General features: G+C 42.7%; 1 protein-coding gene across 1 annotated transcript in view; it reads right to left on the reverse strand.

The window, feature by feature from the left end:
* The window catches only part of LOC128698628 (glutamic acid-rich protein), a 144,591-nt gene that overhangs the window by 46,361 nt on the left and 84,423 nt on the right, over positions 1-13,807 (reverse strand). The window contains exons 9-11 of the mRNA XM_070104015.1: positions 9,695-9,796; positions 8,952-9,062; positions 8,707-8,799 (exon numbers count right to left, since the gene is read on the reverse strand). Of these exons, the coding sequence (XP_069960116.1) occupies positions 8,707-8,799; positions 8,952-9,062; positions 9,695-9,796 (306 nt within the window). The remainder of the gene's footprint in view (positions 1-8,706; positions 8,800-8,951; positions 9,063-9,694; positions 9,797-13,807) is intronic.

Below are 13,807 nucleotides of genomic sequence, written 5' to 3' on the forward strand. Positions count from 1 at the left end.
AAATTTCTGTCTCCCTTACATTTTTTATATTATAACCAATACCCCTAAAGTCATTCCTACAAATTCATAATATAGGTTGGCCATCACTGATCCGGCAATCACTAATACGGTTCCATCACTAATCTGGCACTAACTTCGACTAGCATAATTTCAAATTTTCCGGGTTGCCGAATCAACCTGCCATTACTGTTTGGTGGTGCACTTGCTGCATAAACACTGTTAGCATCACTTGCAAACACAAGCAAACTACTCCAATTTTTCTCCATTTATTGTAATAACCTGCTCACTTTTAGCTCCATGGTTCCAAAGAATAAAGGAAATGCTTCTCATTGTGTAAAATGCAAACACCGTACACTGTCCATAAAAGTTAAGGTTGAACTTCTGAAAAAAACTCAACAGTGGTGTGTCTGTGAGAAGCTTGTGTGAATTACACAGCGCTGGCTCTTCCACAGTTTGTGACAAAGAAATAAAGAAAAATTACTCAGACTCTTTGCTATCAGCGATTCAAAGAAACAGATGTGTAAAAGGAAAACATTGAAGGAAGGAGAAACTTCAGAACTAGATCAAGCTTTGATGAAGTGGTTTAGGTTGAGGGTGTTGAGCTGTCTGGAGATCAGGTGAAGGAACATGCCAAAATTTTTCATGAAGAACCAGGACTAGATTATGAGTATGATTACAGTGAAGGTTGGCTGGAGCGTTTCAAGGATCGACATGGCTTTAAGTTTCGTGCAGTGTGTTATGAAAAACGTTCAGCAGACAAGGAAGCAGCTGCTAAATTTGTTTAATTCACCAACTTAGTTTCAAATGAAAAATTAAGTCCTGAGCAGGTCTACAATGCAGATAAGACAGCACTGCATTGGAAATGTATGCCAAGAAGAACTCTGACAAATGAGGAAGTAGAATCACCAACAGGTTAAAAGCATCGCAAGACTGTCACACTGCTGGGTTGCTCTAATGTTGCAGGAATGCAAAAGTGTAAGTTGCTGGTCATCGGTAAAAGTTTACATCCTAGGGCTTTCAAAGGTATGACACAATTTCCTGTAATTTACTGTGCCAACAAAAAAGGATGGGCTCTTGCTCTTGATCTAGGGAATTGGATCTCATTTGTTTGTTGGACTCTTATTGAAACTTGGGTAATGTATGATAAAAAGATGCTTCTTAACATACACCAAAAATGAAAGAAATCAGACCATAAATAACGGAGTTCACTTCTCAGCCATTAGCCTCCCCTTAGCAGTATATTTTCATATGGTTTTTATGGTTGTATTCTCGTTTTATTTGGTCTCGTGTGATAGAATGGAAGATCTTTTCTTCTTTCAACAAACCGGCCATATCCCACCAAGGCAGGGTGACCCAAAAAGAAAAACAAAAGTTTCTCTTTTTAAATTTAATAATTTATACAGGAGAAGGGGTTACTAGCCCCTTGCTCCCGGCATTTTAGTCGTCTCTTACAACACGCATGGCTTACGGAGGAAGAAATCTGTTCCACTTCCCCATGGAGATAAAGAAAATAGCAGAAAACACAGAGGGGTGTGTGTATATATATGCTTGAACATGTATGTAGATAAAGAAAAATTGGATATCAAATTGGGGAGGAGGAGTATGGAAGAAGTAAATGTTTTCAGATACTTGGGAGTTGACGTGTCGGCGGATGGATTTATGAAGAATGAGGTTAATCGTAGAATTCATGAAGGAAAAAAGGTGAGTGGTGTGTTGAGGCATATGTGGAGACAAAAAACGTTATCTATAGAGGCAAAGAAGGGAATGTATGAAAGTATAGTAGTACCAACACTCATATATGGGTGTGAAGCTTGGGTTGTGAATGAAGCAGCGAGGAGGTTGTTGGAGGCAGTGGAAATGTCCTGTCTAAGGGCAATGTGTGGTGTAAATATTATGCAGAAAATTCGGAGTGTGGAAATTAGGAGAAGGTGTGGAGTTAATAAAATTATTAGTCAAGAGGGCTGAAGAGGGGTTGTTGAGGTGGTTTGGTCATTTAGAGAGAATGGATCAAAGTACAATGACATGGAGAGCATTTAAATCTGTAGGAAGGGGTAAGGGAGGTTTTGTGGGCGAGGGGCTTGGACTTCCAGCAGGTGTGCATGAGCGTGTTCGATAGGAGTGAATGGAGACGAATGGTATTTGGGACTTGACGATCTGTTGGAGTGTGAGCAAGGTAATATTTAGTGAAGGGATTCAGGGAAACCGGTTATTTTTATACAGCCGGAATTGAGTCCTGGAAATGGGAAGTACAATGCCTGCACTCTAAAGGAGGGGTTTTGAGATATTAGCAGTTTGGAGGGATATGTTGTGTATCTTTATACGTATATGCTTCTAAACTGTTGTGTCCTGAGCACCTCTGCAAAAACAGTGATTATGTGTGAGTGAGGTGAAAGTGTTGAATGATGATTAAAGTATTTTCTTTTTGGGGATTTTCTTTCATTTTGGGTCACCCTGCCTCGTTGGGAGACAGCCGACTTGTTGAGAGAAAAAAAAAAACATGTATGTGTAATGTGACCTAAGTGTAAGTAGAAGTAGCAAGATGTACCTGAAATCTTGCATGTTTATGAGACAGGAAAAAGGACACCAGCAATCCTACCATCACGTAAAACAATTACAGGCTTTCGTTTTACACTCACTTGGCAGGACGGTAGTACCTCCCTGGGTGGCTGCTGTCTACCAACCTACTATGTAGGAGAATGGAAGATATACTACAAAAATAAATACGATTTTAATTGGTTTCACAATGAAAAGTACCTTGAAATTGAGCTCAAAATAGCAGAAATGTTCGATTCTTTGATGACATCAGTGGCAGACAACATGAATCAGCAGTGGCAGACATGAAGCAGCAGTGGCAGACAACATGAATCAGCAGTGGCAGACATGAAGCAGCAGTGGCAGACAACATGAATCAGCAGTGGCAGACATGAAGCAGCAGTGGCAGACAACATGAATCAGCAGTGGCAGACATGAAGCAGCAGTGACAGACAACATGAAGCAGCAGTGACAACATGAAGCAGCAGTGACAGACAACATGAAGCAGCAGTGACAGACAACATGAAGCAGCAGTGACAGACAACATGAAGCAGCAGTGACAGACAACATGAAGCAGCAGTGACAGACAACATGAAGCAGCAGTGACAGACAACATGAAGCAGCAGTGACAGACAACATGAAGCAGCAGTGACAGACAACATGAAGCAGCAGTGACAGACAACATGAAGCAGCAGTGACAGACATGAAGCAGCAGTGACAGACATGAAGCAGCAGTGACAAACAGCATAAAGCAGCAGTGACAGATAACATGAAGCAGCAGTGACAGATGACATGAAGCAGCAGTGGCAGACAACATGAAGCAGCAGTGACAGATAACATGAAGCAGCAGTGACAGACATGAAGCAGCAGTGACAAACAGCATAAAGCAGCAGTGACAGATAACATGAAGCAGCAGTGACAGATGACATGAAGCAGCAGTGGCAGACAACATGAAGCAGCAGTGACAGATAACATGAAGCAGCAGTGGCAGACATGAAGCAGCAGTGGCAGACATGAAGCAGCAGTGACAGACAACATGAAGCAGCAGTGACAGATAACATGAAGCAGCAGTGACAGACAACATAAAGCAGCAGTGACAGATAACATGAAGCAGCAGTGACAGACAACATGAAGCAGCAGTGACAGACAACATGAAGCAGCAGTGACAGACAACATGAAGCAGCAGTGACAGACATCATGAAGCCGCTGTGACAGACAACATGAGGCAGCAGTGACAGACATCATGAAGCTGCTGTGACAGACAACATAAAGCAGCAGTGACAGATAACATGAAGCAGCAGTGACAGACAACATGAAGCAGCAGTGGCAGACATGAGGCAGCAGTGACAGACAACATGAAGCAGCAGTGACAGACAACATGAAGCAGCAGTGGCAGACATGAGGCAGCAGTGACAGACAACAAGAAGCAGCAGTGACAGACAACATGAAGCAGCAGTGACAGACAACATGAAGCAGCAGTGACAGACAACATGAAGCAGCAGTGACAGACAACATGAAGCAGCAGTGACAGACATCATGAGGTGGCAGTGGCAGACATGAAGCAGCAGTGACAGACATGAAGCAGCAGTGGCAGACATGAAGCAGCAGTGACAGACAACATGAAGCAGCAGTGACAGACAACATGAAGCAGCAGTGGCAGACATCATGAAGCCGCTGTGACAGACAACATGAAGCAGCAGTGACAGATAACATGAAGCAGCAGTGACAGACATGAAGCAGCAGTGACAGACAACATGAAGCAGCAGTGACAGATAACATGAAGCAGCAGTGACAGACAACATGAAGCAGCAGTGACAGACAACATGAAGCAGCAGTGACAGACAACATGAAGCAGCAGTGACAGACAACATGAAGCAGCAGTGACAGACAACATGAAGCAGCAGTGACAGACAACATGAAGCAGCAGTGACAGACAACATGAAGCAGCAGTGACAGACAACATGAAGCAGCAGTGACAGATAACATGAAGCAGCAGTGACAGACAACATGAAGCAGCAGTGACAGACAACATGAAGCAGCAGTGACAGACAACATGAAGCAGCAGTGACAGACAACATGAAGCAGCAGTGACAGACAACATGAAGCAGCAGTGACAGACAACATGAAGCAGCAGTGACAGACAACATGAAGCAGCAGTGACAGACAACATGAAGCAGCAGTGACAGACAACATGAAGCAGCAGTGACAAATAACATGAAGCAGCAGTGACAAATAACATGAAGCAGCAGTGACAGACAACATGAAGCAGCAGTGACAGACAACATGAAGCAGCAGTGACAGACAACATGAAGCAGCAGTGACAGACAACATGAAGCAGCAGTGACAGATAACATGAAGCAGCAGTGACAGACAACATGAAGCAGCAGTGACAGACAACATGAAGCAGCAGTGACAGATAACATGAAGCAGCAGTGACAGACAACATGAAGCAGCAGTGACAGACAACATGAAGCAGCAGTGACAGACATCATGAAGCCGCTGTGACAGACAACATGAAGCAGCAGTGGCAGACAACATGAAGCAGCAGTGGCAGACAACATGAGGTGGCAGTGGCAGACATGAAGCAGCAGTGGCAGACATGAAGCAGCAGTGGCAGACATGAAGCAGCAGTGACAGACATCATGAAGCCGCTGTGACAGACAACATGAAGCAGCAGTGGCAGACAACATGAAGCAGCAGTGACAGACAACATGAAGCAGCAGTGACAGACAACATGAAGCAGCAGTGGCAGACATCATGAGGTGGCAGTGGCAGACATGAAGCAGCAGTGACAGACATCATGAAGCCGCTGTGACAGACAACATGAAGCAGCAGTGGCAGACAACATGAGGTGGCAGTGGCAGACATGAAGCAGCAGTGGCAGACATGAAGCAGCAGTGGCAGACATGAAGCAGCAGTGACAGACAACATGAAGCAGCAGTGGCAGACAACATGAAGCAGCAGTGACAGACAACATGAAGCAGCAGTGACAGACAACATGAAGCAGCAGTGACAGACAACATGAAGCAGCAGTGACAGACAACATGAAGCAGCAGTGACAGATAACATGAAGCAGCAGTGACAGACAACATGAAGCAGCAGTGACAGACAACATGAAGCAGCAGTGGCAGACATCATGAGGTGGCAGTGGCAGACATGAAGCAGCAGTGACAGACATCATGAAGCCGCTGTGACAGACAACATGAAGCAGCAGTGGCAGACAACATGAAGCAGCAGTGGCAGACAACATGAGGTGGCAGTGGCAGACATGAAGCAGCAGTGGCAGACATGAAGCAGCAGTGGCAGACATGAAGCAGCAGTGACAGACATCATGAAGCCGCTGTGACAGACAACATGAAGCAGCAGTGGCAGACAACATGAAGCAGCAGTGACAGACAACATGAAGCAGCAGTGACAGACAACATGAAGCAGCAGTGGCAGACATCATGAGGTGGCAGTGGCAGACATGAAGCAGCAGTGACAGACATCATGAAGCCGCTGTGACAGACAACATGAAGCAGCAGTGGCAGACAACATGAAGCAGCAGTGGCAGACAACATGAGGTGGCAGTGGCAGACATGAAGCAGCAGTGGCAGACATGAAGCAGCAGTGGCAGACATGAAGCAGCAGTGACAGACAACATGAAGCAGCAGTGGCAGACAACATGAAGCAGCAGTGACAGACAACATGAAGCAGCAGTGGCAGACAACATGAGGTGGCAGTGGCAGACATGAAGCAGCAGTGACAAAGTGTAGCATTAAGAGTGTAGCAATTAAGTGTAGCATTAAGAGTGTAGCCTTAAGTGAAGCATTAAGAGTGTAGCACTTATAAGTCACTCTGTCTAACTTTTTTGGGTTATCCTAGGTTCTCTACACATGTAGTAAGGAGTAGGAATGGCCGCTGTGGTGGCCCTATAAACCCCAACAACAATGGCTGCTGTCACCACCACTAGCCACATACCTAATGACATGTATTTTATTCATTCTAACGTATATATCATGTTTCTATGTTATTAATATTGTTTATTATGTCATATTACATGAATTGTGATAGATAAATAAGCTGTAGAGATGACATTAGGGAAATTATTTAAGTATTTTCTCGTGCCTGGAATTCCACTGGAACGAATTAATTCCATTTCAATTAATTTAAGTGAGGAAAATTGACTCTGCAAACAAGCAAATCCAGTTGCGAGCAAGGTCGTGGAACAGATTAAACTCGTAAGTAGAGGTTCCACTGTACTACATTCTTTTAAGTCTAAAGTATCACATCCATTTTATGAGGTGCCTACCAAGTGCAGTTAACTCTGGCAGACAAGTACGTGACTTTCTTAAGTAATTTAATGTGAGAGATATGGTTTGCTGAGTTGCTAATGCTTGGAAGTCTGTAGAGGCATCCACACTGAAAAACAGATGGCATAAATTGTGGCCAGGGTTAATGTTTAAGACTGCACCTGGTGAAGACATTGAAGATGACTTTACAGGATTTAAGGTTTTAACCCTTAAACTGTCCAAGCAGATCTACGTTCACATGCGTAGTGCTTCAAAAGTAGATCTACGTTTTTTACATATTTTCAAATATAACAACAAAAAAAAAAAGTAGATCAATTTTTTTACAAGTTTTCAAATTAAAAAAAAAAAAAATCTGCATTTTTACATACTTTCAAATGTTGAAAAAATGTAGATCTACGTTTGGACAGTTTAAGGGTTAAAGGAAAACGAGATTATACACGATCTGCTTTCTTTTGCTCATGATCTGATTAATCCTACTGCAGAGGATCTTGCATCAAGGATGGATGAAGATAATGCTGGGAATGAATGAATGTAGATGAATAATGCAGATGAATAATACTGCCTCAGAAATTGTGCAGATGGTTTTAAGTCCACAGCAACAAGCCAGTGGAGGAGAAAGCAGTGATGAAAATGAGGAAGATGTAGCAGAGTCTACTGATAGTTTAATTCAGTTGACAGGTGAACTGCTAAAAGGTCTAGAGCAATGCAATTTTGTAGTGAACAAGAAACAATGAAAGCGTAAATGCTGCAGGATAAACCAATCAAAGGCAAAAAAATTTATGAAACAGCTCAGCTTGCAAGATATGTTCAAAAAATAGCTAAAAAGCACTCAACAGAGAAGTCACCATTTGAAAATCTAGTGCCTTCAACATCCACTCGCCCAGATGTGCTGCCACCATCATCAATTCCCAATGTCTCAGTTGCCTTCCAAGATGAAGATGGCAATCCTAACAGCCCTTCACCTCAAGACGTGTAAATGTGCTTAGATGTAAATTTCAGCTCTTCACTTTGGAAGTGGCAGTGATGAACTTTGTGTAAGTCAAGTTGTTAACTTTATTAATCAACTTGTACTGATTTACTTGTACTGTACAAACAGTGAGATTCAGTGTCTGGATTCATGTAGACTTCTAGGAAAGTAACCTTGTCCCTCCATGAAGAGTAATACACAAATAACCTGCACTTATTAGACTGATGCTCATGATGTTTACGTTAAACTTGGACCATTAACAAGTCACAGAGAAGCGAGAAGGGAAGAGAACCAGAATATGAGAGAGGGGGCAGGGAAAGGGGGTGGTAAAATGGTAGAATGGATATTGTGACTTTTTCTTCTTTAATTTGTAAGGAGTATTGAGCTGTATATCCTGTTCCATCACATCACCATTTTCACCACTAACAGCGAGATATAGTTTCTCTCTTCCATTCTTTAGCTCAACTCCTGTTTTGTCTTGCCCTGACAAGTATGTTCCTGTTAAGTTTCAACACTAAGAAATTAACCAACAAGTCACATATAAGTATAGCCTCTCTTCACTCAACGACAGAGTTCTGTTCCCAAGACCACATCGGAAAACAAATTCATTGCTAAATGAGCAGCATACTATAATGGTAGTGGGTCTTTGTCAACCATCTTTGAAATTCTATTAATGTCACCTTCGCACCATTTATAAGATTTCTGGTATATTTTTAAATGTTTATACAGTAGTGTACTGTATATTGTAATAAACAGAATAAAGGAAATCAGCTCTAATATACATTATTTAGGTATGCATACTGGATTGAGAGCCCGTTGTAAGCCCGAGTCGTCGGTAAAGGAGTATGTCGCTAATTGAATACATATAAAGGATGTACAGAAGTTGCAAAAATAAAATAATGCAGATAAACTTACCTTCAGGTGGCGTAGAGAAAGGCGGTGTTCCTCTAGAATCATTCTATTGTAACTGTTGCTGCAGCACCTCACCCTCGAGTACCGACTCACCAGCTGAAGAAACATGAGCACTCGTCAAAAAACATTCACAGTAGAAGTTTTATGCTTCTAGGTTCTGCTTGAGCTACATAGAACATAAGTTGTTCTAACCATTTTTAGTTTATATACACCATGATAAGAAATCATATGAAGTATGCCGCACTGACCGTGTGCTCTGTCGTCTGGCAGTGCTGCCGGATGCTGCTGCTCATGTAACAATTACACTTCATGCATCGAGGATACCCAATTTTGCTCTTGGGCTTCTGCTTGCTTACCAACTATGACAGGGAGCAATGGGACTTGTTAAGTAGTAGCAGTGTGCACTAAAAAGACTTTCATAAAATATTTTACATACTGTATATCATAATATTTATAACAAATTACTGGCTCAGATTTTCTGACACAATAAATTAATTAAATTTGCCCTTCATAAATGCTACCATACACCATACTGTTTAGCTTCACAAAATAACATTCACAATTAAAACAGTAAAACTGAAATAGTAACATGAAAAATTAGACACGTGTGCAACATCTGCCCGAAATATTCAGGCATTAGCGTTAGTGACTTTCTTTGTACTTAGCGATATTTTACAACTTGTAAATCACACATTGTATATTATGAAATGAAATAAAAAATTGAATTTAATCTGGGTATATTTGTAGACGTTTTGCCATCCAGTGGCTATATCAATACAAATTTAAATGGTGCTCTTCACCAACTCCAAGGCTGAGGGACTGATTCCTTCATTTGTATACAGTTCTACAGTCTTCCCATTATGTCCCTGAATTTGTACTGATAAAGCCATTGGATGGTGAAGCATCTACAAATAGATACCCAGATGTTGCACATGTCTAATTCTTCATCTTGTGGGTACTGTATACCGTTCATGTACAAAAAGTAACGTACCTTTGAATCAGCAATTAAGACATCAATGACGGCATTATTGCGGCTGTGGAAGGCTCGGGCCATCATCTCGTGGTTTTTGCTCTCTAGATGACTCAGGTATGCCTGTTACACATTACAAATCAATTATTAAACATGCAACCAAACTAAACCTGCCTATCTAACAGCTCTCTTACTGAAAAAGTGTCTGCAACTTACAAAATCCTGAACAATTCCTGCAACACAAATCAGTGAGTTTACAGAGGCACATGTACTTAAACATAAGTCAACTAAATTGATAGACATTAATGTATCTACTGAATGATGAAAGAAAAAAAAATCAGTAAGAGAACCACAGTTAGAACCATGGGTAGAACCACAGGTAGACCCATGGTTGGAACCACAGGTAGACCCATGGTTAGAACCACAGGTAGACCCATGGTTAGAACCACAGGTAGACCCATGGTTAGAACCACAGGTAGACCCATGGTTAGAACCACAGGTAGACCCATGGTTAGAACCACGGGTAGACCCATGGTTAGAACCACAGGTAGACCCATGGTTAGAACCACAGGTAGACCCATAATTGGAATCACAGGTAGATCCATGGTTAAAACCACAGGTGGACCCATGGTTAAAACCACAGGTGGACCCATGGTTAAAATCACAGGTGGACCCATGGTTAAAACCACAGGTGGACCCATGGTTAGAACCACAGGTGGACCCATGGTTAGAACCACAGGTGGACCCATGGTTAGAACCACAGGTGGACCCATGGTTAGAACCACAGGTGGACCCATGGTTAGAACCACAGGTAGACCCATGGTTAGAACCACAGGTGGACCCATGGTTAGACCCACAGGTGGACCCATGGTTAGACCCACAGGTGGACCCATGGTTAGAACCACAGGTGGACCCATGGTTAGAACCACAGGTGGACCCATGGTTAGAACCACAGGTGGACCCATGGTTAGAACCACAGGTAGACCCACAGCTAGAATCATGGTTAGTGCCATAGGTAGAGCCATGGGGTAGACCCATGGGTAGAACTACGGGTACAACCACAGGCCTCCAAGAAATGCAATCAAAGTAGCTATTCACTCTAAATTTTGAGGATGCCATTACAAAATGGTAAACCGGCAAGCAAATGGAAAAAAAAAAACGTGTCAACATTTAATGAACGGTATGATGGAAGGTCCTTTCAACTAGAAGCCTGTCTCACTGAGAAGAAGCACTGTGATGTTATAAATCCCTTGCAAACTAAGCAATAAACATAATTAAAGAAACCAATAAGAAAACTTTGGTAAATTGTGTAAAAGGTGAGGATGGATAGTAATGAAGTTTAATGAAGATATACAGTAGGGTCCCGTTTTATGGTGTTTTGCCTTACAGCATTCCGTTAATACGAACATTGCAAATTACAGTGGAACCCAGAGTTCTGTCCTTAATCCGTTCCAGGAGCTAGGACTAAAGTCGAAACATCCTAAAGTCGTAGCAATATTTCCCAGGAGAATTAATGTAAATATAATTAATCTGGTCTAGGTAGTAGGTTGGTAGACAGCAACTGCTCAGGAAGGTACTACCGTCCTGCCAAGCGAGCGTAAAACTGAAGCCTGTAATTGTTTTACACGATCATAGAATTGCTGGTGTCTTTTTTTCTGTCTCATACACATGCAAGATTTCAGGTACGTCTTGCTACTTCTACTTACACTTAGGTCACACTACACATACATGTACAAGCATACATATATACACACCCCTTTGGGTTTTCTTCTATTTTCTTTCTAGTTCTTTTTTTATTTATTAACACACTGGCCGATTCCCACCAAGGCAGGGTGGCCCGAAAAAGAAAAACTTTCACCATCATTCACTCCATCACTGTCTTGCCAGAAGGGTGCTTTACACTACAGTTTTTAAACTGCAACATTAACACCCCTCCTTCAGAGTGCAGGCACTGTACTTCCCATCTCCAGGACTTGAGTCCGGCCTGCCGGTTTCCCTGAATCCCTTCATAAATGTTACTTTGCTCACACTCAAACAGCACGTCAAGTATTAAAAACCATTTGTCTCCATTCACTCCTATCAAACACGCTCACGCATGCCCGCTGGAAGTCCAAGCCCCTCGCACACAAAACCTCCTTTACCCCCTCCCTCCAACCTTTCCTAGGCCGACCCCTACCCCGCCTTCCTTCCACTACAGACTGATACACTCTTGAAGTCATTCTATTTCGCTCCATTCTCTCTACATGTCCGAACCACCTCAACAACCCTTCCTCAGCCCTCTGGACAACAGTTTTGGCAATCCCGCACCTCCTCCTAACTTCCAAACTACGAATTCTCTGCATTATATTCACACCATACATTGCCCTCAGACATGACATCTCCACTGCCTCCAGCCTTCTCCTCGCTGCAACATTCATCACCCATGCTTCACACCCATATAAGAGCGTTGGTAAAACTATACTCTCATACATTCCCCTCTTTGCCTCCAAGGACAAAGTTCTTTGTCTCCACAGACTCCTAAGTGCACCACTCGCCCTTTTCCCCTCATCAATTCTATGATTCACCTCATCTTTCATAGACCCATCCACTGACACGTCCACTCCCAAATGTTCTTGTTTATTTCCTCTTACCTCCATGGGAAAGTGGAACAGTATTCTTCCTCCGTAAGCCATGTGTGTTGTAAGAGGCGACTAAAATGCCGGGGGCAAGGGGCTAGTAACCCCTTCTCCTGTATATATTACTAAATGTGAAAGAAGAAACTTTCGCTTTTCCTTTTGGGCCACACCGCCTCGGTGGGATACGGCCGGTGTGTTGAAAGAAAGATAATCTGTGCTGAGCGCAAAGACAAAGCCGTCTCCCACACCATTCTCAGCCAGTGTAGTGTTGTTTCTCGGTGAGTAGACATATCCTGCCAGGTCTTACGAAACATTTCATAATAATCCATTGTTTTTGCCACTTGTTTGTGACTGCTAAATAAGCAACCACAGCCCCAAAGAAAGCTCCTAGTGGCAGTGCTTTGGTAAAGAAAGTGAGGAACACTGTACAAATGAAAAAAGAAATCCTAAGAAAATATGATAGTGGCATATGCAATGCTGAGCTCGGCAGGATGTACGGAAAGTCACCATCAACAATCAACTCTATTGTGGCAGAGAAAAGAAATCATGGAAGCTGATGTTGCGAAAGGGGTGAATGCGATAACCAAACAGAGATCCCAAACAACTGAGGAAGAAGAGAAATTGTTGTTGGTGTGGATCAGAGAGAAAGAGTTAGCAGGACACAGGTTGTGCAGTCTATTATTTGTGAAAAGGCAAGACAGTTGCATGACAACCTCATAAAGAAACTGCCTGAAACAAGTGCTGATGTAGGGGAATTTAAGGCCAGCAAAGGCTGGTTTGAAAAATTCAAGAAGCAAAATGACATACACAGTGTTGTAAGGCACGGCGAGGGTGCCAGTTCAGACAAACAAGCGGCTGAAAAATTTGTGGGGGATTTCATATCTTATGTACAGGCTGAAAAATTCCAACCCCAACAAGTGTTCAATTGTGATGAAACAGGCCTGTTTTGGAAGAAAATGCCAAAGAGGACCTACATTACACAGGAGGGAAAAGGCACTCCCAGGACACAAGCCTATGAAAGACAGGCTACCTCTCTTGTTGTGTGGTAATGCTAGTGGTGATTTCAAAGTGAAGCCTTCACTGGTGTATCAATCTGAAAATCCCAGAGTGTTCAAGAAAAACAGTGTTGTTAAGAGTAAATTGTGTGTGATGTGGAAGGCTAACAGTAGGGCATGGGTCACTAGGGAAATTTTCCTGGAATGGTTCAATGAAGTGTTTGGCCCGAGTGTGAAGAAATACCTCCTGGATAATAAATTGCCACTCCAGTGCCTCCTGTTGATGGACAATGCTCCTGCTCATCCTCCAGACTTAGAAGACCAACTGTCTAAGGAATTCAGTTTTGTAACAGCAAAGTTCTTGCCTCCTAACACCACTCTTCTCCTCCAGCCCATAAACCAGCAGATCATTGCAAACTTCAAAAAATTGTGCATCAAAGCAATGTTTCAAAGGTGCTTCGACATAGATATGGCTTGGCAGGGAGTGACTTCCAGGATGATGAACTCTGCTTAGGGAAAACTGT

This window comes from Cherax quadricarinatus, chromosome 88 (genome assembly GCF_038502225.1).
Source record: "Cherax quadricarinatus isolate ZL_2023a chromosome 88, ASM3850222v1, whole genome shotgun sequence".
Taxonomy (NCBI): domain Eukaryota; kingdom Metazoa; phylum Arthropoda; class Malacostraca; order Decapoda; family Parastacidae; genus Cherax; species Cherax quadricarinatus.